Genomic DNA, 22146 nt, shown 5'->3' on the forward strand with positions numbered 1-22146 from the left:
ACTCAAAATCTGTCTGCAGCAGAGATATGGGTGAATTTATTTCTGGAGAAATTAGATTAAGTGTTGAAATATAAGAGCAACAACTGGGCTTTAAACGGGTCTGAAGGAAAGCCACAGCAAAAATAAATTATAATCCCAGCCTAACAGGTATGAAATAACTTCAGACCACAGGTTGGATAGGTTGGGTTCCAGTTCATCTTTTTAACCCTGAACTTCTGTGTTCTTTCTTCTTCCTCTGCCTACTTTGGGGGTTTATTTCAGTGCCATTGGCCACCAATATTAGTACCAAAACCCATTACAGACACGAGGATGTGTGTATTTTATGATGTTTTATAGACCTGGGATCAAACTGCCTCCAGGGGCAGGATCCCCAGGATGTGTTGTGGCAGCTGACAGAGTCCAGCCGTGCTGGTGCTCACCTGTATTTAGGAGCAGCATACACTCAGTTCCCTCCCCAGGTGTGGAGTGTTCTGCACTCCAGGAGTGCCACGGACTGTGTTACTACTCAGATTGCCATGGTTTGATGTGATTGCTTTTCTCTGCTTCCAGGAGAGAAATACGAGCTGCACGCAGGAACAGAGTCCACTCCCAGTGTGGTAGTGCACGTTTGTGACAGCGACATGGAAGAAGATGAGGACCCAAAGAATTCTCCAAAGCCAAAAATCATTCAAACTCGACGCCCCGGTGTGCCACCGCCTGTATCTAACTGAGCCTCTCCGGCAGAAGCAGCACTTCTCTCTCCTCCAGCACAGCTCTTGGTTTTTGTTTGCTTTGTTCTGTTGAAAGGCAGCCTTTGCCTTCTGAGCACCGGGACATTAATGTCATTGAAACCCCTTCACAGTAATCAAGCCTCTGTAACAAAAGGGCTAGGAAAAAGATCTTTGTACCTGTAACCATATCACACACCAACTGATAGATCTAGCTGGAAAGGACAAAACAAGGCTGAGGAAAAAAGGGTTGGTTTCAGTCTGAGGATCTTTTCACAGCTGTAATTTGCATACTGAAACACCACTACTAGAGATCATTTGGGTGGGAATTAGGCTAATATCAGTCTTGATATTCAAACTCCCAGGATTGCTACTGCCCTTCATCAAGCAGCCTGCTCATCTGCCCTCCTCACTTCCCAACAGTCTTTTTCCCTTTTCCCTTTTTTTTAAGGGGGGTAGGTGAGTTGTTTGTACTCTACTAGCAGCTTGGTGGCCTTTGCACCCCCCCTGGAATTTTCTGTAAGGAGTACTATCTTTGCAACATTTTCAGAAACAACAGAAAACAACCCTCTTCCAGCAATAGCTGTAGAGAACGGTGGTCTGAAATGGTGGCAGGGATGTGAGATGGAGCTCTCTGGGCTGAGGGGAGAGGCAGCAGCTGCTGGGGAGTCTGGTCAGTTCTTCTCTCTGGAGAGAAGGCAGCCAGAATATCACTAGGGATTGTCAGTTCATCTTCTATCAAGGGATGAGTGGTGCTTCTCTTCAGGTCTGAGGAGGAGGAGCTGACTGACTGCTCATGTAAGATGGGATTCCTTACTCTCTGTCATAGCTGAACGTTCCAGTAACATTACAGGCTGAATGCTTTCCTAGTGGTGTGGTGAATAGCCCTGAAATTGTCAGTAATGACTTGCACATCTCTAATATTCAGCCCTTTTCCCTTCCCATGTCCTGTGCTTCAAAACCCTTTTTGAGCTGTATGCAGTTTGGGTTTGTGGAGGTGAGCAGAGGTTAGTTGATTTTTTTTTCCTTTTTAGGCCAAAGAAAACAGGACCATAATTACACACTTGAAATTAGACTGCATGCAACTGAATCCCCTTTTTTCACCCCATCCTGCATGTTTCTTTCACTTGCAATATATACTGGGTTACAAAAACTGTTCTGTGTTTGCATCATGACAGGTCCCGGATTCCCTGTCTGGCAGGCCTTCCATGATGATTTATTTTTTTAAGGCATACTTGTCATTTGGAGAACATATTTTCTAGACATTTGAGCTCAGATTTTCCATATATTTAAGCATGCGCTTAATTTATGCACATGAGTAGTTCCAATGAAATTAATACTGCAGAAACTGAGCGTATGTGTAAGGTATGGTGGGATTTTTAAGCTAATTAGCTGCAGCTGTACTCCCCAAAGTGACTATAAAATGGCACAGCGAGCCTCTATGGTTTAAAATCCTTTACAGCTTAAAATAAGTAAATACATCTTGGAAGTTTATTCTAGGATCTGAAAAGTCAGCTTCGGTTCTGTAATCAAGATTTTTGTCGTAAAACCTAAAGATCTGGTTTCTGAGGGAAGGTTCCATCGCGCCCTTAATTAGCAGTAATGCTACAAAGCTTCAGCAGAGTCAAGTCCCCCTTGCAGGGTCTTGGCTTGGCAGCACTTCAGGACAACAGGTGTGTTGCTCTGTCGGTGAGGACAGGAGATGGCACTCCCAGCCTGCATGGTGAGGACATCTGGGAATGAGGACTTGTCATTCTCACATAGTTCAGCCTCTGACCACCACAGCTTCCCCCCGGTATTCCTGATGAGATGCAGTTCTTTGCTCAGCACTCAGCATATTTCCATAATGTGATAATTGTTAGTGCATTATGGGCATTGTTGTGTGCTGTTACACTGATGGAATACTGCTCATTAAATACAGCAGAGACTGAACAGAAAATGGGACTTTAGTATCTTCATGATAGAGGTGTGAAGTTTCCTTAAAGTAACTCCTTAGAGGTGCCATGTCAATTATTTTCCCAGTGATACATTTAAAATTGATTTCAGGAAACAGATTGTCACTCACAGGCCTAGGAATGTGTCCTGTTGAAAACACCATCTTAGGACACAAAGGATATTCCAGGAGTAACGCCACTGGCTTTTTTGAGAACACACCCAGCACTGATGTCCATAGGGTTTAGTTTAGCCCAGTAAGATTTAAACACGTGAATGATCAGATATCATTGCTAATGGATTTTTTTACAGGCAAGACTGTAGGAGGCCAAATCTTGTCCTTGTATCCATGTCCTCAAACTTTGGAGAGACATGGTTCTGAACTAAGTACTTTGGCCTCAAATGATGTAAAACTACACTGCAAATTAAAGCACTGGACCTTAAATGTTCTTTCCTCAAAGTGCATTTTCAAACAGATTTAAAACGAGGCCCCATTCAGTGACTACTCCGTGCTTTGGAAAGCTGTGTGGTACTACCCAGGAGGCAGCAGGACACAGCTCATTGCTTGGAGCATTGAAATAGAAACACAATTGCAAACCTGAAAATTCAAAGCAGCCTCTATGGTCAAAGCCTATATATCACCTGTATGTGATAAAATAATGATCATCATTAAAAAAAAAAAGTGTTTCATGTATTATGGAATAATGTCCCTATCATCAAAGTATCAGCATTTGTGACTCTTGAGAGAAACTAGTGTTTTACTAAAGGCTGGTTCTTGCCTGACATGGAAAGAATGCTTTTTCCAAAAAATGCTGACTATCTGGAAGGGGAATTGTCCTATTCAGTAAATTACAGGCAGAGCCCTCCTCCTCATTTGAGCAGGAATTTGCTTTTCTGAGGTCAGCCACTCTGATTTGCACTTCTCACAGGGTGTCAGGGGTTCTCTCCTGCTGGAACCCTGGAAGAATGGAGCCTCAGTGTTACACTGTGGCTCCTGAGGCACAGTGGCACAGCCTACATACTTTTAATTTCCTCCCCAACGCAGGAGCTGGAGGGAGAGGCTGGAGGTGATGCCCTGGGGCCTCTGAAGGGTGGACATGACTCCTGCTGCTCTTTGGAAATTAAAAGAAGGAAATCAGGGGAGTACAGCTGCTGCTTCTGTTGCCTGCTGCCTACTTGTCCTTTCTGACCTCTTCAGAAATGAAACTGACATTTTAATGACTTCCTCACTACAGTTTAAAGCATGAAAACATTTCCAGTGCATGGAGAAAGAGTGTTTTAGAATCTGCTCTTTTGGAACAAAACAAGTAAATTTTGTGGCCTTGATTTTTGTAATTAAGACAAGGTGTGCAAACTCCTCCCTTCCTAACATACACAGACACACTCCAGTAAACTTTGTTTTCAGCCACGAAAATATGGCAAGAGCATCCCTTCCTCAACCGTATAGCAAGACCACAGCCATAGCCACTGTGAAGTGTTTTAGGTTATAAAAATTCTCCCCATGCATAAATTTTGTAGCACTAATTTGATCCTAAATTGGGTGAGAGAGGTGGGTTGGTTTTATTTTGGTCTTTCCCCCTGCTCTGTCCCATTCAGCAACACTGTAAAAGCTTTCAGCAGAAATACAGATTGTTGTTTCTATTGAGGAACGGACTGAACTCCTGGAAGGATTCGATTCCAGTGGTTTGTCTGAGCACTGTCACAGATACCATGAGCTTTTCCATTGTATTGTACATAACTTTTGAAATAATCTATTTAGTCATATTTTAGTATTAAAAAACTACTGGCTAATTAATCACTTTTACACTTGTATAATTCAGAGCTTAGTTTAAAATAATAAATATGGCAACAGTATTTTTGTGTTCTGCTTGCACTGGTGTTTGGAAAAGCAACATTTAAAGAGTTAAACTATATCAATAAACTGAGTAGTGTGGTGTATACCCCTGCTAGAACTGAAAATGCTTAAACATGTGACATAGGCCAAACTCTGTTTCAGTAGAAATTAAGGGGAAAGCAGCTTTCTTGTTGGCAGGCTATGCCATGTTTCATTTTAAGCTGCTGCAGTTTCACAGTCATGTGAACTTGCTCTGGCTTGCTGTGGATCTGGCTCAGTGTACACAAAAAAAAGCTGCAGTGCAGTCCCTGGTGAGCAAAAGCTCAACATGTCCCAGACCCCTGATGTGGTTCTCACTGTGTTTTTATAATCATGGGTGATGCTGTGGCCATGAGTGCTTGGACAAGGAACATGGCATCCAGCTGCCAGCCAGGCTGGGGTAAGAGGTCTGTTAGCATTCATCATTATAAAAATTTAAACTTATTGTTGTCTCTTGCATCAGTTTGTGCTGGGTCTTGCAAAAGACTGGAAACTGGGAGATGAGTTTGCTGATAACGGTCCTGTGAAATTCTGATATTGAGTTGCTCAAATCTGGATTTTAAAAAATGATTTGTTTTTCTGTGTACCTGGCACAAAATCTTCATTTCTCAAAGGATGATTGTTCATCCTTCTGAAAATTGATCCACTTTAGAAGCCTCACTGGAGAAGTAAACTCCGAGCTCTTTAATTCCTTTGAAAAGGACAGGCCTTAACCTCTGTGTTTTACTCAGAAAAACTAGTAATAGTGAACTTCTTCTGGGGTTCTTTTCACCTTTTAGAGGTGAAAGGCAGGAAGCCTAGTTTATTCTTCACTTTGAGCACCAGAAGAGCTTCCCCCACCACCGTGAGTTTCTTCATCCAACTGACTGAAATGCTGTGTTTGTGACATGCTGGCTGTGGCTCTTCCACCATGCCTGGCACTGGACACATCACTGGGAAATGAGCTTCAGGGCTTCAGCTGGGGACGGCAGAGAGCTGTGTCCCAGAGGACCAGACTGATCACAGTCACAGTGCTTTCAGATCCTCTGAAAAATATTCATTGAATTTATTTTTGGTCCTTCTTTAGTGGCAAACACCTCAGCACTCAACTTTTTGCAGTTTCAGGCTTTCTCTCACATACTAGTGTGAAAGAAATACTTTTGCATGTCCTTGATTCCCTTTTGCCTAAGAAACCACTTTTAATTCTGGTTTATCAAAAAACAAAACCAGCTATGGATTAAAGTCCTAGCCAAACCCTCATTTATGCTCAGCATCATGCAATGCTCTTGATTAGTGAGTTATACTAGCAAAAACCCAAACACTGCTTTTCCTGGTTTAACCCATCTTCTGGGGGAGTACAGCAGATTTCAATATTCTAGGCTCCTCTTAAAAAGAGATGTTTTTATAACAGTAGCTGTGCTCTTTTTTTGAATACATGTAGACTGCAGCATTCAGGGGTAAAAGGACAAGGGAGGAAGTTTTGTTAAAGCTCTTTCCCACAGGTCTATTTGAAGTGTGGAGTATATTTGCTTTGGCTTGGAGGGGAGAGAAGCCAGCACTGTTAGAGGCAGAACAGCAGCAGCACTCTGGATGGAATGGCAAGAACCAAGAAAGTCCCTACTGCAGAGATGCTCAGAAAGCTTAAAAAAACCAGCCTGAATTCTCTCTCACCTTCTGTCAGTTTGTTCAGTAACTACACAGATTCTGGGGCTGCAGCAAGACTCATCTTAATATAGGATTGTCTCCTGATGCAGCAGCTACAAAGCTTAAATAGGGACATTTTTTAGGGAGGTTCTTGCTGGAGTAAGGCTGGGAAACCTGTGAAGTGTGAGCAGCCTTGAAGGTAATGAAAAATGAAGATATTCAGAACCTTAAAACAGACTTCAGGATGCACAGTCATGTACCTGAGAGCTGTATTAAGACCCCATTTGAATCGGGGGCTCACTCACAACATTAAGAGTATCCAGCAAGAAAGATTAAACCTCTCTATTGTTCCCACCAGAAAATCAGCCTTCTTTTAACAAATTATTGTAACTGATCATATATCTAGTGCGAGAAAGTTGTGTCTACATTAGTGTCACACAGATGTGTTCTCTTCACTGTTGGGTTAATGAAGGTAAATGTTTTGAATCCATTTTAGAGCAGAGTTCTTGTACAGAAACTTCTGACAGAAATGCCATCTGTAAGGACTGGTGGATCCTTAAGTGTCAGTTTGGCAAGTTGTCCTACTGTGGGTAGCTGCAGAAATATTTCGTGTATGTTGTTGTAGATTTAAAAGCATTGCTCATGGTTTCATTCGAGTGTCTGCATTTCTGACACGGATGTGACATATCTGTATATATTATAAATCAATACTATTTTTAACCACATATTTTGTACAAATATTCACATTAGCGCTGTACTTCAATGAAAATCTATTATGGTATTAAACATTTTGGTGGAATTAGCAAACTCCTTGTCCGTGCTTTGTTTTCATTTTATATCAGTGTTAAGCAGCTGAGCCATTTCTGGCATCCAAGGCAAATATTATAATTTCCAGCTATTCATGTTGTTCCTTAAATCCAGGTGCACCTGTACCCTCTAGTGACTGATCCCAGCCACTGCAGAGGCAGCTCCCAACACTTCTGGATCCCAGTGAGAGCCCAAAATCAAACCTGAACCAACAGTAAATTTGAGCACAGTTTTTCCTAGCTAACGAGTAACAACGTGGGACACCACATTGCTGTTGAGGGACACCCAGCAAGAGATTTCAATATACATAGGTGCAGTTTTATAACAACTCTTTCCTTTTTTCCCTTTCTCCAAAGTTTCTGGTGGGGTTCACAGCCAGGAATCAGATGATGTACTTTGTCCTACAAGAGCAGAACAGTGACATCCACACAGGTTCTACCAGGCACAGCAACAATATGATTCTCCGGGCTTGGACTAGCTCAGCCTCACACCTGTAACAGGACAGCAGTAATGAAGGAGGGGGCAAAAGACATTAAGAAAACAATTGGAAGAGCCTTGTTCCCTAGTACAATCTCTGGTGGTATGGTGAAAGGGAGAAAAGTATCACATATATGTATATAGATATACATATAAAAATAGAAAATTAGACATATAAATATATACTTATTTATTTATTTATTCAGTAGATAGGCAGTGCTTGTGTGCAACAATTCAACGATTCTGTGTTCCCATGCACCAGTAAGAAGAGAGTTTTTTACACTGCCATGAATTGGGGTGGCGCTTGTGTACATACACAGGACACGGACTTTGGACTCATACATAACACAGATCCTCAACTAGGAAAGGTGGGAAACCTAGCTTGGATTTTTGTCCAGCTCAGCAGTTTAGATTCTAGTGAGATGGGGAAGGATAAATTCATTTTCATTCCAGGGCATAGCTGTGGATCTGGACATCAAAGGGTGGGGAAAAGCATCTTCTGGGAAGCAAATGAAAAATTTAGAGCCTCAGAACACAAGAGAAAAAAAAAAGGCTGATAGAAAACCAGCAATTTTTAAATTATTATTATTTCTAACTGAAGAAGCACTTCCAGATATCCAGAGAATGAATTTTACTCCTTGTTTTACAGTCAGCTGAGCCAGCCCTGCCCAAGCTCTATGACATGTAGCAACGCCCTTACAACCCTTGTGACATCTGCACCAGGGCTGTACCAGGGAACACCACTCGAGGGCACCTCATCTGTGACCTGGAGTGCTGGGGACAGCAGCGGAACCTGAGCCAGCTGTGTCCAGGTGAGCAAGAAGGCCAAAGGCACCTGGGCTGTAGCAGCCATGGTGTGGCAGCAGGACCAAGGCAGTGACTGTCCCCTGTGCTGGGCACTGCTGAGGTCACCTCGAGGGCTGGGCCCAGTTCTAGGCCCCTCAGTTCAGGAAGGACATTGAGGGGCTGGAGCGTGTCCAGGGAAGGGAACAGAGCTGGGGAAGGCTCTGGAGCACAGGTCTGAGGAGGAGCAGCTGAGGGAGCTGGAAAGGGGCTCAGCCTGGAGAAAAGGAGGCTCGGGGGGACCTTCTGGCTCTGCACAGCTCCCGTGACAGGAGGGGCAGCCAGGTGGGGGTCAGGCTCTGCTCCCAGGGAACAAGGACAGGACAAGAGGACATGGCCTCAAGCTGAGCCATAGGAGGTTTCGGCTGGACATTAGGAAAAATGTCTTCACAGAAATGATGATGAGGCACTGGAATAGGCTGCCGAGGAAGGCCGTGGAGTCACCGTCCCTGGAGGTGTTGAAGGAAAGACTGGACATGGCACTGAGGGCCGCGGTTCAGCTGACGCGGTGGTGCTCGGCCACAGGCTGGATCTGTGCTCTCAGAGGTCTCTCCCGACCCAAAAGACGCCAAGCCTCCGTAATTCCGTAATTAATTCCGTAATTCCGTGTCCCCCTCCCGCCGGGCCCGCCCCGCGCCGTCCCGCCCCGCACGCTTTGAGTGACGGCGCCGGGGCCGCTCCCGGGCGGGGCCGGGCTGGACCCGCTGCTCCGCGGCCCCTCAGGTAACGGCGGCGGCTCCGGGGCTCGGGGGGTGCCCGGCCTCCCCCGGCTCGGGGCTGGTGGGGGTGCGAGCGCTGCGTGTGGGGAATGGCGGCCTGGGCTCGGCATTCGCGTGTGCTGGGCTCCGGCGGTCGCCGAGCGAGGCCCGGGGTGCTTTTCTGTCTGTCTTGTCCGTCCGTGTGTCCGTGTGGCAGCTCCTGCCCTTGGCAGTCCGGTGGGTTCGTCCCCCCAGTGCCCCTCGGGTCCCCAGAGTTTTGTGGTACCGAGTTCTGCAGAGACCCGGGTCAGTAGATGTGCTTAGGCTGTATCTGCAGAAGAGCAGTATGAGAGGGCCTTGGAAAAAACCAAACCGGCCGTCATTTATTATTTATTGAGAGCATGCAGTGAAGGAATTAGAATAAAAGAATTATAGATCATGATGAGATCATTAGTAGTGTAAAATTCAGAAGCAGAGACTTGATTTCACTTCAATCTATGCATGTCCCTCCCCAGAAGGGGGATTTATGGGCTATGTCTAATTTGGCAGCTGGGATTCCGATGAACACAACATTGTGTTGTCCCTTCGTCCTTCAGGTTCAGCTGGAAGAAATCCCCCATCAGGTGGATCTGAGGTAATCTGTAGCCTTTGGGTCTGTATTGTTTGCTGAAAGGGGAATTAATTCTCTGGAATATCAGTTTGTTCTTAGCAGAACTCAAGGCCTGGATTTTAATTTTGAGAGGCGCTCAAGTTTGGTGTAACATTTGACTGCCTGCAAGTTGCAGAATCCTATAATCACAGAGTGGTTTGTGTTGGAAGATACCTTAAAGCTCATCTCATTCCAATTCCTTGCCATGGACAGGGACACCTTTCACCAGCCCAGGTTGTTCCAAGCCCTGTCCAGCCTGGCCTTGGACACTTCCAGGGATGGGGCAACCACAGATCCCATTCCATTGTTGCAGTGGTATTCAGATGCTTGTTATACCATAACTTCTTATATTCACTAGGATATTTATATACTCTGAGTATTAAGATGGGTTTATTGGCTGCAAATTCACTGTTTTTCAGCTGAATTTCAGTGGTGATTGAGTCCCAGAGGATTGCTGAAAAATGGGAACCTAAAGGGAACTGTAAAGAATATTGGTACCACCCATATGCAGGATTGGATTGAACAATATCTGGACTTGTAGTTAAATGATGCTGTTGAAAAAAAAGTGAGGAATATTAGCGTGAAATTTTAGGTCAGTTACAGACAGGGAAGGTCTGTGTGAGGGTTCTTACAGGGATCTTGCTTTGAGTACGTATCTGAGTTTTAAACACGAAATTGTTTGGGAAGAACAGGACGAAACTGGGGCAGGGGAGCACAAGCCAGTACAAAGTGAAATTATGTGTCATATTTTGTCAGATAAGGACATAATAAGGACTGTTAGATGAGGAATGCCTTTCATAGCTAGAAGGAGTCATAATCCTTGAGTCTTATGATCAGAATTAGAATCACAGAATGGTTTGTGTTGGAAGGGACCTTAAATGTCATCTTGTTCCAAGCCCCTGGCATGGACAGGGACACCTTCCACCAGACCAGGTTGCTCAGAGCTCTGTCCAGGCTGGCCTTGAGCACTTTCATGGATGGAGCAGCCACAGCTTCTCTGGACCTGTTCCAGGGCCTCACCCCCTCACAGTAAATAATCTCTTCCTAATATCTAATCTAACCCTGCCTTCTGACAGTTTGAAGCCATTCCCCCTTGTCCTGTCACTGCGTGCTTTTGTAAAATATATCTTAGAGGATATAAATACATAAGGAATATTTTAGCCACTCATTCTTAAAACTAAGTTACGACTTTGACAACTTCTGCCTCTGCTCAACAGATGCCATGTTGCCTCAGAGGAGGGGACAGATGCCTTCCAGAATAGCCATGAGCAGTTACTGGAAAGTCCTGGGAATTTTCTTACTCTCTCTTCCAAGTGCGCTGTCTCTCCAGGCAGCCCAGCCCGGGCTGCTGCTGCTGTCGTTCGATGGGTTTCGCTGGGATTACATTTACAGGGTGTCCACTCCCAACTTCCACTATGCCATGGAGAACGGGGTGCATGTCAGGCAGGTGACAGACGTGTTCATCACCAAGACCTACCCCAACCACTACACCCTGGTGACAGGGCTCTATGCTGAGAGCCACGGCATTGTGGCTAACGAGATGTATGACCCTGTCCTGAATGAAACCTTCTCCCTGAACAAAATGAACACCCACAACTCCAAGTTCTGGGAAGAGGCCAGTCCAATATGGGTGACAAACCAGAGGGAAGGACATAAATCTGGTGCTGCTATGTGGCCTGGAACAGATGTGAAGATACATGGAGTCTTGCCTACACATTACATGCCCTACAATGAATCTGTTCCCTTTGAAGACAGGGTAGCAAAGCTCATTGAGTGGTTTACATCAGAAGAACCCATCAACTTTGGTCTCCTGTACTGGGAAGAGCCTGATGAGTCTGGACACTTTCTGGGCCCAGAAAACCCACTAATGGGAGCGATAATCAGTGACATTGACAGAAAACTGGGATATCTCATTTCTGAGCTGAAGAAAGCGAAGCTGTGGGATGTGATAAATGTCATAGTCACGAGTGATCACGGAATGTCACAGTCGTCCTCAGAAAGGCTCATTGAGCTTGATCAGTACGTGAGCAGAGAGCTCTATACAGTCATCGACCACTCCCCTGCAGTAGCCATTTTGCCAAAAGAAGGTAGGAGCTACAGCAGTAATGTTCCTGAGGAGGTACTTGAGTATCCAAACTTCATAGACTGAGTTGGTAGTAGCAGCACTGATGGCAGTAGGACATCAGCCTTGAATAAGGAGTACTTGCAGGATTCCTTTGTTCTTTTTGTGGGCTCTGCCAAAAGCCTGGATGAACTTTCAGAAAAGAAAAGAGAGCAAATCTGTTTGCTGTTGGCTAATATTGCCAAGGGTCCTTTAGTCCTTGTGAGAAGTAAGATAATCTAATGGCATTATCAAGGCTGAATGGCGCTCTAGATAGATAACACCTGAATGTTACATATCTTGCCTTTCATCAAGATGCTGAAGCCATAGTGGAAGAATTATATTTCTAACTCAAACAGTAAACTTAGAACAGATGGGGATCTTTGATAAAAAGAAAGCCTGTGTTGGCTATTTGATTGGCTGCCAGCTATTGTAGTTCACTGAGTTTTTTTCTCCCTGTCACCCTGAACAGCCAACCAGTTACATTTATACCATTTTTATTGAGATACAGGTGGGCAAGAACAATGTTGGAATCAAAATCTGAAATCTGGTTGCAGTCACTGAAGGGTTGCTGAGGTGTCAGGTGTATGTTCAGTGTTACTAATGCATCTGCGTTTTATTTTGATGATCAAGTACTGTAAACTACTTGGTGCAAAAGTGTAAACCTGGAAAATAACACCTCTCCCACACAAAAAGGTGCTAATTTGGAAGCTGAATTTAAAGGTGACCTTCTGGAAAGGTGTTTTTTAAGAATTCTGTAACATTTGCATGAGTAATCAATATACAGTAGTCTGTATTTAATGCCTAAGCAGGGAGAGTATTTTCAGATTAAGTAACCTGTAAGTCACTTAATTAAAGCATGAACAAATGTGTCTTGTCATTTTTAATTTGAAGAATACTCCAGATTCAAATATGAGTATGCCCAAACTGAGGTCTCTGCTGCCTGAGCACAGTCAGGCCCTGTAGCTGGGTGCTGTTTCTCTCTGTGGTGATAAAAGAGCCGAGTTTGGAAGCTTTATCTCCGCAGAGGTTGCCCAAGATGTTCTCATTAGCAAATAAAGAAGCTGTAAAAGTAAACTTCAGTGCTGGCATGTCCCTAATGCAGTAAAGGAGAACTTTAAGATGTGTAACTTGATTCTCCTGTCTGGTAAATGCTGAGAAGAAACAGCATCTCTGTTGCAATTAGATGACAGAACAGTAAAAAAGCCATTTCAGTTGATTTCAGGAACAGCTTGGATTTGATTTTGCCCAGAGATTCAGGTATTTATTACACTACCAATAAACAAGAATTAGTTTTGAGCACAGCTAAAATTGTTTCCTTCAGTGGTACCAGATGTGATTTTTATTATAAAACAATGAGTTTCACTGTCAGTTCAGGTATGAACTAATATGTACTTAAGTACATAACACTGATTCTTCACCTGCTATTCAATTTGTCTTTCTTAAACCAAGAGAATGGTAAAATTTAGTGAGATTGAGGAAGAGTTTGAATACTTAAAAACGCTGCAATTTCTTTTAACTGTTTGGCTGTCTATTGCTTCCCCAAGAGATGGATTAAAGCCATTATTTAACCATGCTGGTGTATTAGTGTGTGTGGGGAACTAGATGTTCACAAAGAAGCTGTACCTGTAACACAGCTGGTGATGCTGGCCTTTTTCTTGCATTTATTATAAATATATTAATTCAAAACATTAGGGTAAAATTAAATTTGCTATATCTGGGGCTTCTCCTCCCTGCCAGCCCATATAGAAAGCTGGCATAGCAAAATTCACTTTCTTACTAATATAGTCCTAGAAATGCTGCATTAGAGTCCCTCTTCTTGTTGCTGTAACTATCTCTGATACCTTCACTTTTGCTGTCTCATCTTGACCTTTGTTTTGTTTCTTAATTTAGTGATCTTTTTTTTGTGCCAGATTGAGATAACGAATTATTGTGTAAGAACATTAATGTGTTTTCCTTCAGAATTTATATACTGAATTCTAGGAACTGAGGGGGGAAAAGGAAAATGGTTTCTCTAGAAACATTGGCCACTTTCTCCCAAATTTTTTTCACTGATACCCATTCAAAGCTCCACAGATACTGGAATGGCAGTCTGAAAGGGGCCTGCAGACACACAGTGCATTCAGCTGCATGTCAAACAAATACTTCCCTAAGTCAGAGAGTTGAGGATTTGATGTGTCACAGGAGTCTCTTGTGTGCACTCCATGGCTCTCAATAGGAATCTGGCCTTCAGTGGAGGCAGGGAATGAAGAAATTTGGTCAGATGTCAATTCCTGCATTTGCTTTTGTGTTCCTGGCTGTTTATTCTGGTTCCTCCATTCTGTGCACCGGTGTTCCAGCCAGCTTGAACAACTGGTTGTGGCTCTTCAGTGGCTTTTACTGGAAAGGCAAGCTCAGAAACTGGAAATAAGCAAATAAAGAACTGGGGGTGGAAAATGCCTATTTATTCAGTGTCAGTAGAGCTCCTGAGGGTTTGTGCTCACTGTGACTAGGGAAGGGAAAGGAGCAGGCACTGGGAATGCAGAGGAGTAGCTCATGGTGTTGGCTGTTATTGAATAATAAAGGAAAGCAACAAACTGCTTTAAAATAGATGAAAAGTGTCACTTGTTGTCACAGCCAGCTAGGTGACAGAGTTTGTCCTGAATGCAGCCATTACCTCACTAACAGGTTTAGGAGGTGTCTTCTTGCTTTCAGGCATTGCACAAAGCTAGAAGGGTTTGGTTCCTTTTCCAGGAGACAACCGAATGCTTCCTAACTCATTCCTGTGAGAAGCTTACATTCTGATAACTGTGAAATGAGGGATTTTTCTAAAATTAGCAAGGCAGTTATTGCTTGGGAACAGGCTGTGAAGTCTGGTGCTGATGGGGATCTTACTGTGACTGAGGCTCTGGATTTCTCACAGGAACTTCTGTGCACACACTGTTGTCTCTTACAGTTGTAATTCACTTGTGGGAAAGTACATTTTGCCCTCTTCTTTCAGCTGTATTTCAACTACTGATGAGTTCAGCAAACACACTGATATGTTTAATTTTTGTCTTTTGTCTCTTTTGTTTGTTTGAAGGCAAACTGGATGAAATATATGAAGCTTTGGCTAATGCTCATCCCAACATGACTGTATATAAAAAGGAGCAGATTCCAGATAGATTTCATTACAAACACAACCGTAAAATCCAGCCCATCTTAGCAGTGGCTGATAAAGGATGGGAAATTGTACATAACAAGACTGATGGTTTTCTACGTAAGTATTCTGTCTTTATAGTGTTTTGCTGTATCTTCCAAGGCAGGTTCCTTATGTGGTACTTTATCTCCTAGTATCAGCAACCAATGTTCTTTTTTTTTTTTTACGGCTGGAAGTAAAACTAAAGGGTGTGAAATCTATAATTCTTCCCCCTGATGGGATGGGAAGCACCCTACTGTTAGGGGAGGAGGATCTGCACCTACTGTTTCTTTAAACATTAAACTTGCTGAGATAAGATCAATCACGCATGTTTTAGTGGCCCCATACTTGAGGTCTTTCAGGATGTAGCAAACCAACAAGCACTTCCTGAGAGATTAAAAAAGAAAGTTGCAACTGAATGTGTTGAGTAGAGAGTGAATAGGGTTGTTTTATCATGTTTTACTTATTTACTGGAGAAGGGTTGGGTTGGAAGATACAAAAACATTTTCTGAAAGTTCTCAGCTTGTCTGGATGCTACACTTGGAGTAACCTCATTCTATTGCTACAAAGAGTCTTTGGATATTGTGTTACTTCACACCAGTGATTTTCATTTGCCTTGGAGGAAAAAATGCATTCTAGGTGATTAGGAGGAATAAAACCCCCAATGCTTTGAAGCTCTTCACCTTGCTGTTTATTATAGATAGCATGGAGGCAGTGAACTATAACTTTTTGGTAACCTAAAATACAAGTGTTACATGGTCAGTTCTTACTTTTCTAATTGAGAACCTTTTGAGCTTTACTGCTGGTTGTGAACCTGAAGTGTGTTATCAGCAAGACTTAACAAGATTTTCAGTAGCTGCTGAGAGCACCTTCTTGTGCCTGTGTTTGACACGTTCCCAGTTTTTAATGCCTCTGTCAGGAGTGGGCACTGGACATCCACCAGTGAGTTCTTCCTTGTTGAGGAGTTGACGGTGCACAAAATTGGACAAAATTTCAAAAGTGTCTCCTTGGAGTCACATGGACAGTCTGTCTCTACATGTTTTCTTTTTTTTTTATTTTCTCTAAAACATCTGGGCCAGTTGCAAAGTTGGTATTTTTCCTTAAGGAAAATCAAGGAAGTGTGGGTGTACACAGTGTGCCATTGACAATGCTGTTACTGCCATATGAGCTCACTTTTTTCCCCCCTCTTTCTCAGTGCTCTCTGTTGTGGGTTTTTAGGTATTTTCTCTTTGTAGTTCTGAGACTTGGTATTTGCTAGGAGACATTTGTTCTGTCAAAACAATCCTCTCTAAGGCTGCTGTGCCTTTTCTGCATTCTGCTAACTCTAGGAAGGTGTTCAGTGCTTGTTTTGCAACTTTGGAATATTGACCTTTATCTATCTTTTATTTCTAGTTGGTAATCATGGATATGACAACACTGTACCAGAAATGCATCCCATTTTTTTGGCAGTTGGGCCTGCTTTCAGAAAGAATGCCACCAAACAATTCATGAATGCTACGGACTTGTACCCCTTACTGTGCCATCTGCTGGGCATCAGCCCACTGCCCAACAATGGTTCCTTCAATGCTGTGAAGGATATACTTGCTGAGAAAGTTCCTGGAGCCCGTAGTGCAGATTCCTACTCCACTGTGGTAGGAGTCTTCCTGGGCAGTTTGCTTGTTTTTGTTTTTACTGCAGTTTTTGTTAAGCATTTTGTCCTTGCCCAAGCAAATTCCATGCAAATCCGACACACTGAAGCTGCCCAGCCACTGCTGCAAGATTAATAACAGCTGGGATTATTTCCTCTTTGAGGCTTAAAATAAGCCTATACAAAGAAAATAAACAATGGAGGTGGATTAGCATGAATATGTGGAGTGAAAGGAGATGGATGCTGATCCATTGCAACCAGGGATGGAGAGAGAGCATGTTCCTGTTTCACACTGCAGCCACTTCATCTTCCAGGGCTTGAAGATATCCTAGGTAAACCTGGGAAGCTCTGTGTGTATGTAGACCTGTAGTGACAGTAGACCTCAAGTACCTTAAAATGGCTATTTTTAGGGAAATAACATCAACTGGGGTGCACTTCACAGACTATTAAAGGTGATTTCATTTCTCACCCTCTTTTTTGTTTTATTCTTTGAGGGTTTTTTTGAGTCTCTTTGATTTTAACAAGTCACTGAATACTACTAAACTTCTTTGTTAGTATTTTCCTTCCCTGCCCAAGGAACCTTTTGCACAGATCACCATTACAGATAACTTGGCAGGTTAAATCCTGCAGGAAAGAACATGATTATTCAGCTAGGTCATGCAGTGCTAGGTGTCCAAGTTTCGTTATGTATATTTCTTCAAATTACTGTGTTAACTGCAGCCCCAAAATACAAATCTTAAGTGGTATTGCCTTTAGCAATCAGCATTAAACTGCTTGATGCTTAATGTTTTAAAAATTGATTTAAGTAAATAAGGGTTTTTACCACTTTAAATATGATTTCAGGTAAATGTAGGTCTTTACTTTTTCAAATTTCCTGTGCACTACACTAAATTTTCTAGGAGTTCTATGCAGCTGGCAGGATAAAGACATGTACAAGCACCACACCTGTATATCCAAATGGAGTCTTTTGTATTTCTGTGGTACTAAGGGAGGTGAATAAGTTAAGGAACAAGGTTGCTCAGGCTGGTTTCAGAGTGCTGTCAGGCTTGTCCCTGGTCTGCTACTGGAGATTCTGAGTTTGACCTGTGACTTGTGTTTTATCTGCTCTGTCTGGGTAGGCCTTGGAATGGGATGATCAGGATTACACATGCAGTTTAAGGGGCAGCTGTATAAATCTAAAGGCATAAATGTTCTTAAATCTGAAAAAGCACACTTTAATAATAATAAAAAAAAAGGTGTAAGACTGGAGTTTAATTTTCCAGAGGAAAACCTCTGTCAGAGAAAAATGCTAATTCTGAGTCAACAAAGGTACATATTCTCATTGTGTGTGGCAATAAATCTTGCTAGTGTAGCTGTGAGGTTTTTTGTGAGCTGACTTAAATGGTGAGAATCTGCTGACTAAATTTTGTATGAAAAACATTCTGAAGTGAGAAAAGTTGTCTATTGTCGGACTCCTCCTCTTCTCCCTGTGAGATGAGAGAGTATTTCTCAGCATTTTGTTGCTGAGTACAATGCCTGACGGAGAAAGAAGCTTTCAAAATTAGTGCAGAAGTACTAAATGGGTATTTTTAAATGCAGTTTATGTCTGTATCCACAGCCCCCAGCAGAGGGCAAGGATGGGAACACCTCGGCTTTGGATGTGCTCTGCCAAACCAAGGGCATGACAGTCAGTTCTGCAAGGGGAGGGCTGGGGTACAAAACTCCTTTTGCTGGGCTAAATTCCAGACTTAATGAAGATCTGTTGTGGTCATCTGTGATGGCAGGGACATTTGCTTTGCACCAAGCTGTCCTGCAGACAGATGTGGACATTTCCAGAGGCCACATTTGGGTGCAGGGAATGCTTCAGAGGGAAGGCAATGAAATAGCCCAACTTAAGGGTTATGCTGAAAGTTCTGCTGTAATAGTAACTTTAGGAAGGCAGGAAAAGTACAGCTCTGTTGGAAGACAGCCCTTGATTTGGGGGATGTATGTGAAATCCTGTGAACTCCAGCTGACTCAGTGCTGTTACTGTGCTGTGAACTGCCTTGTTTTCCTGCATTACCATTTCCTTAAGAAAACACTGAAGGAAAAGGTCTGTAAGGCTGATTCTTAGTGCAGCTGGCCCTTAGCTGTGCCTGAAGTTGAATTTGCTGGCGCAGGTAAAACTGAGTGCTGCAGGGGCTCCAGCTGAACCATGCCATCAGTAACATGTTCACAGCAGTTTCAGGAGACCAGGGAAGTCTGAGCACAAAACCCAAACCTCTGAGTTGTTACTAATCCCTCCCCTACCCACATTCCAAAAAGTGGATGGCACACAGCAAACTGATGCACTGAGTCCACCTTTTCTTGCTTATTTGCAGCTTAAAAATGAATAGCACAATGGTATTCTGTGTTTAAAGGAAGATCTGCAGACTTTGATAAGGCAATAACAGTGACAATTGTCATAACAATGCCATAACCCTCACCTCTTGCTTCTGCACTTTGGAACATGTTGCTTTAGTAGAAATTCTTCTTATTGCAGTAATTTCATAGCAGTGATCATGGCAGATGTAACAATAACTGGGTTGTAATCTCAGAGCTTTTCCTTAAACCCCACTTTTAATTGTGGCAAGTGTAGTTCTATGATCAGCCAAACTGACCCTTGATTTTAAGGAGGGGGCAAAGTTTGTCAGTGTTGATCAGTCATTTGGGACTTAGACATACCTGCCCAAATATGCAACAAGGACAGAGCAGTAGGTTTCCCCCAACAAAGGCTTTGGTAACAATAATACCAGAATAGGCTGGGGACACAAATGTGAGAATTGTTGATGTTATTGTTCTGTATTGCACTGTGAGGCCCTTCTTTGAGGAGGGCAAAATAAAACTTTGTAAAAAATGAAGGGAAACTTGTAGCATTTGGGTATTTCAGATTAGGGTCAAACATTTCCTTTAGTCTTCGGTGTATTTGCAGGTACCTCTTGGGTAGTTCCTTGTTAGGACATTTGCCCAACTGTTTTAAGTTACTGGATGTGAACTTAATGAAATTGAAAGCACAGATGATGCCACTGGAGAAAAGCAGCGACTTTTTCTCTGATGCGACATTTTTTCAGACACCTTTTTGGGTGGGGGGGACGTGGGATTTGGTTTCTGTGTATATGATACTTTCTGTGATGTACAAACAAGTTTATTGGAGAGAGAATTTGAGTACACTGTGTACTGCTTGTAACTTAAACTTTGAAACCAAGAATGATGCATGATGTGTTTCATTACTGACCTGTGGAGCATACAGATGTGAAATGTTTTCTTTGTTTCTTTTTGTTTGGAAATGCTGAAGTTAAAATACATCTTTGCTATAATGCTGTCAAGCATGGAGTGCTGGTTTCATTGAAAACACTTCTGGAAAACAAACTTGAACTGGGGGGAGATGACTGGGGAAGAATGGTTTCAACTTGTATGCACCCCAAATATTCCTTGGACTCTGCAAAGTATATGCCTTTGTTAAAAATAACTGGAAGTGTGATAGAAGTTAGGAATTTTAGGTCACAGTTCTTATGTAACAGACTTCTTGTTTCCCACCTTGCTGCTGTATATGGAAAAACCAGCTATTGGTTACCAATAGTGGGAATCCAGTTTCTTTTACTAAAAAAAAAAATCTTCAAGACTTTTTTGGTCAAGAGCTGCAGTAATACTGCTACAAGAAATGCAGTCTCAAAAAAAATTTAAAAAGCAGAAAAATCAGATTCATAAAATCACTTAGGTTGGAAAAGACCTTTAAGATCATCTAGTCCAGCCATTAACCCAGAACTGTCAAGTCTGTTGTAAGATGAAATGTACAAACGGACTTTTCAAACAATCATAGAATAGTTTGGGTTGGAGGGGACCTTAAAGATCAACTCATTTCAACCCCCCTGCTCCCCTGACCTCTTGTCAGAAGTATGAAGAGCACAATCTTGACCTGCAGGTGGGAGAAGGACAAATGTGCAGTGGTTGGGACCTGTTGTTTTGTAAAATGGAAAATTTAACAGGCTTACTTCCCAGTCTCCTTCCCTGCTTAAATAATGCCATGGATGCTGTGTTGGCCATATCTGTGCTGCTGTTTAAACCTTTCATGGTATGTTTGCTCTATAGTAAAGGTGATATAAGCATTTATTAGATAGTAAACTACAAAAATTATTGCAAGCACATGAAAATTATAAATTCAGTAGTGGTACCAGCCTTTCCATAATGAAATCCTAATCTGAATCCTATTAACAAACCTCTATTACTGTTTTTTTTTTTTTTTGCAATAAAAGATGCTAACATGCATGTTACAGCAAACATCTGTCCCTGTGGTCTGGTCCTTGGAGGTACACAAGGTTGGTTTATTTGTTTATTTTCACAGGCAGTGTGTAGGCAGCAAGGTACTGAAAGCAGTGTTTCAGAGCTGTAGTCAGGTAAAATCAGCTCACTTCTGGAACTGTTTCTGTGATGCCAATGCCCAAAAAGCACAGAATCCCAGAGGGGTTTGTTTTAGGGCTCCTGTACCCAGCGTGGAGCGTTCCTGTATGGAGGCAGTCAATGTAATGAAACATCTGCTTTCAGTACTGGAAGTGTCACTAAATATCCCCTATTCCCCTCCAAACTGCAAAGCCAGCTAAGGGTTAGGAACTTCCCTTGAATTAACCTGCCCTGTGTGACCATTGCTGAGTTGTGTCTATTTAGCAAGTCATGAAATGTTGTCACAAACTACTGTGCCTTTATCACAGCCTTGAGGAAGCACAAGCCACAACTTTGCTGTACTTGCTCTGAACTGGCTGCCCAGAAGGAAATCAGCCCCTGGCTTTCATGAGAAATACTTCACACAAACCAGAATGAGGCAGTGGAAATGTTTTGTCATGTTTGAGGCTCTGTTGTTAAAAATAATCATCCTTAAATAAATCAATTGCATGTCTTAAAGACAGGAAGATGTTTTTTCTAGATTTTTACATGATCTGTATGAAACTGGATGTACAAGAGCTACTGTGAAACCCTTTGTGCCAGGAAGAACACTCAGCACCTTTACAGACCACTCCACACCTTTGAAAATGAAAATAATCAGCAGTGCTACTGGAATATAGTTTATCTTACCTAACACTTAAATTTCCTCTTTAAACCCTTTCCACAGTAGCACTGTCTCATCATCCTGCTGAAGGGAGAAGGAACAGAGGGTGATAAGGATTTCCATCAGACACAGCCACTTGCTGGTTTCACAGGAGCTCAGTGCCTGTAGCAGTTCTCATCAGAAGGGGCTGCCTTAGAGCCAGGAGGAGAAATGCATTTAGACCTTGATTTCCGCAGCTGTAGCAACATTCCTATTTCAGGTCAGAGTTCTGCCATCCTGCTTCAGTCAGCATTTACAGCTCTGGTCACCAAAGCCTTGCTGGTAGCTTTGCCACCTGCCTGGGAGGGGATGCACAGAGGAACCAAGAGCACATCAACCACTCTCTGTGTGACAGCTGCTGGGGGAAGGAACAGAGTAGAGAAAGTACTGTCCTAGTCAGTTTTAGCTTCTAGAAAAGAACCCCAAACTCACAGGTAGAGGACAGGATGTTTGCCAGAAAGGAAAAGTCAGTCAAGCCTTTCCAAACACAGGTGATGCAAAGCATCTCCAGTAATTCTCTGACTGACCCTTTGAGGATCCCATTCAGGATTAGCAGAATTACCAGAACCTAACAA

At 42.8% G+C, this 22146-nt stretch overlaps 2 protein-coding genes across 4 annotated transcripts in view; both read left to right on the forward strand.

The window, feature by feature from the left end:
• Positions 1–6942, forward strand: part of RCAN2 (regulator of calcineurin 2) — an 84368-nt gene extending 77426 nt beyond the window's left edge. For both annotated transcript variants that reach the window (XM_030945964.1, XM_030945965.1), the window contains one exon: positions 550–6942. In XM_030945964.1, coding sequence (XP_030801824.1) covers positions 550–710 — 161 coding nt within the window. In that variant the 3' untranslated portion in view covers positions 711–6942. The remainder of the gene's footprint in view (positions 1–549) is intronic.
• A 1799-nt stretch (positions 6943–8741) lies between these two features.
• On the forward strand, positions 8742–21350 carry ENPP5 (ectonucleotide pyrophosphatase/phosphodiesterase family member 5). Of its 2 annotated transcripts, XM_030946368.1 has the most exons (5): positions 8915–8985; positions 9557–9594; positions 10827–11696; positions 14772–14948; positions 16260–21350. In XM_030946368.1, exons 3-5 carry the CDS (start codon positions 10832–10834, stop codon positions 16628–16630), a joined length of 1413 nt encoding a protein of 470 aa, XP_030802228.1. In that variant the 5' UTR covers positions 8915–8985; positions 9557–9594; positions 10827–10831; the 3' UTR covers positions 16631–21350. The 2 variants fall into 2 exon arrangements, with proteins under 2 accessions (XP_030802227.1, XP_030802228.1); XM_030946367.1 differs by lacking the exon at positions 9557–9594 and having other exon boundaries at positions 8742–8985.
• The last annotated feature ends 796 nt before the right edge of the window (positions 21351–22146 follow it).

This window comes from Camarhynchus parvulus, chromosome 3 (assembly GCF_901933205.1).
Source record: "Camarhynchus parvulus chromosome 3, STF_HiC, whole genome shotgun sequence".
Taxonomy (NCBI): domain Eukaryota; kingdom Metazoa; phylum Chordata; class Aves; order Passeriformes; family Thraupidae; genus Camarhynchus; species Camarhynchus parvulus.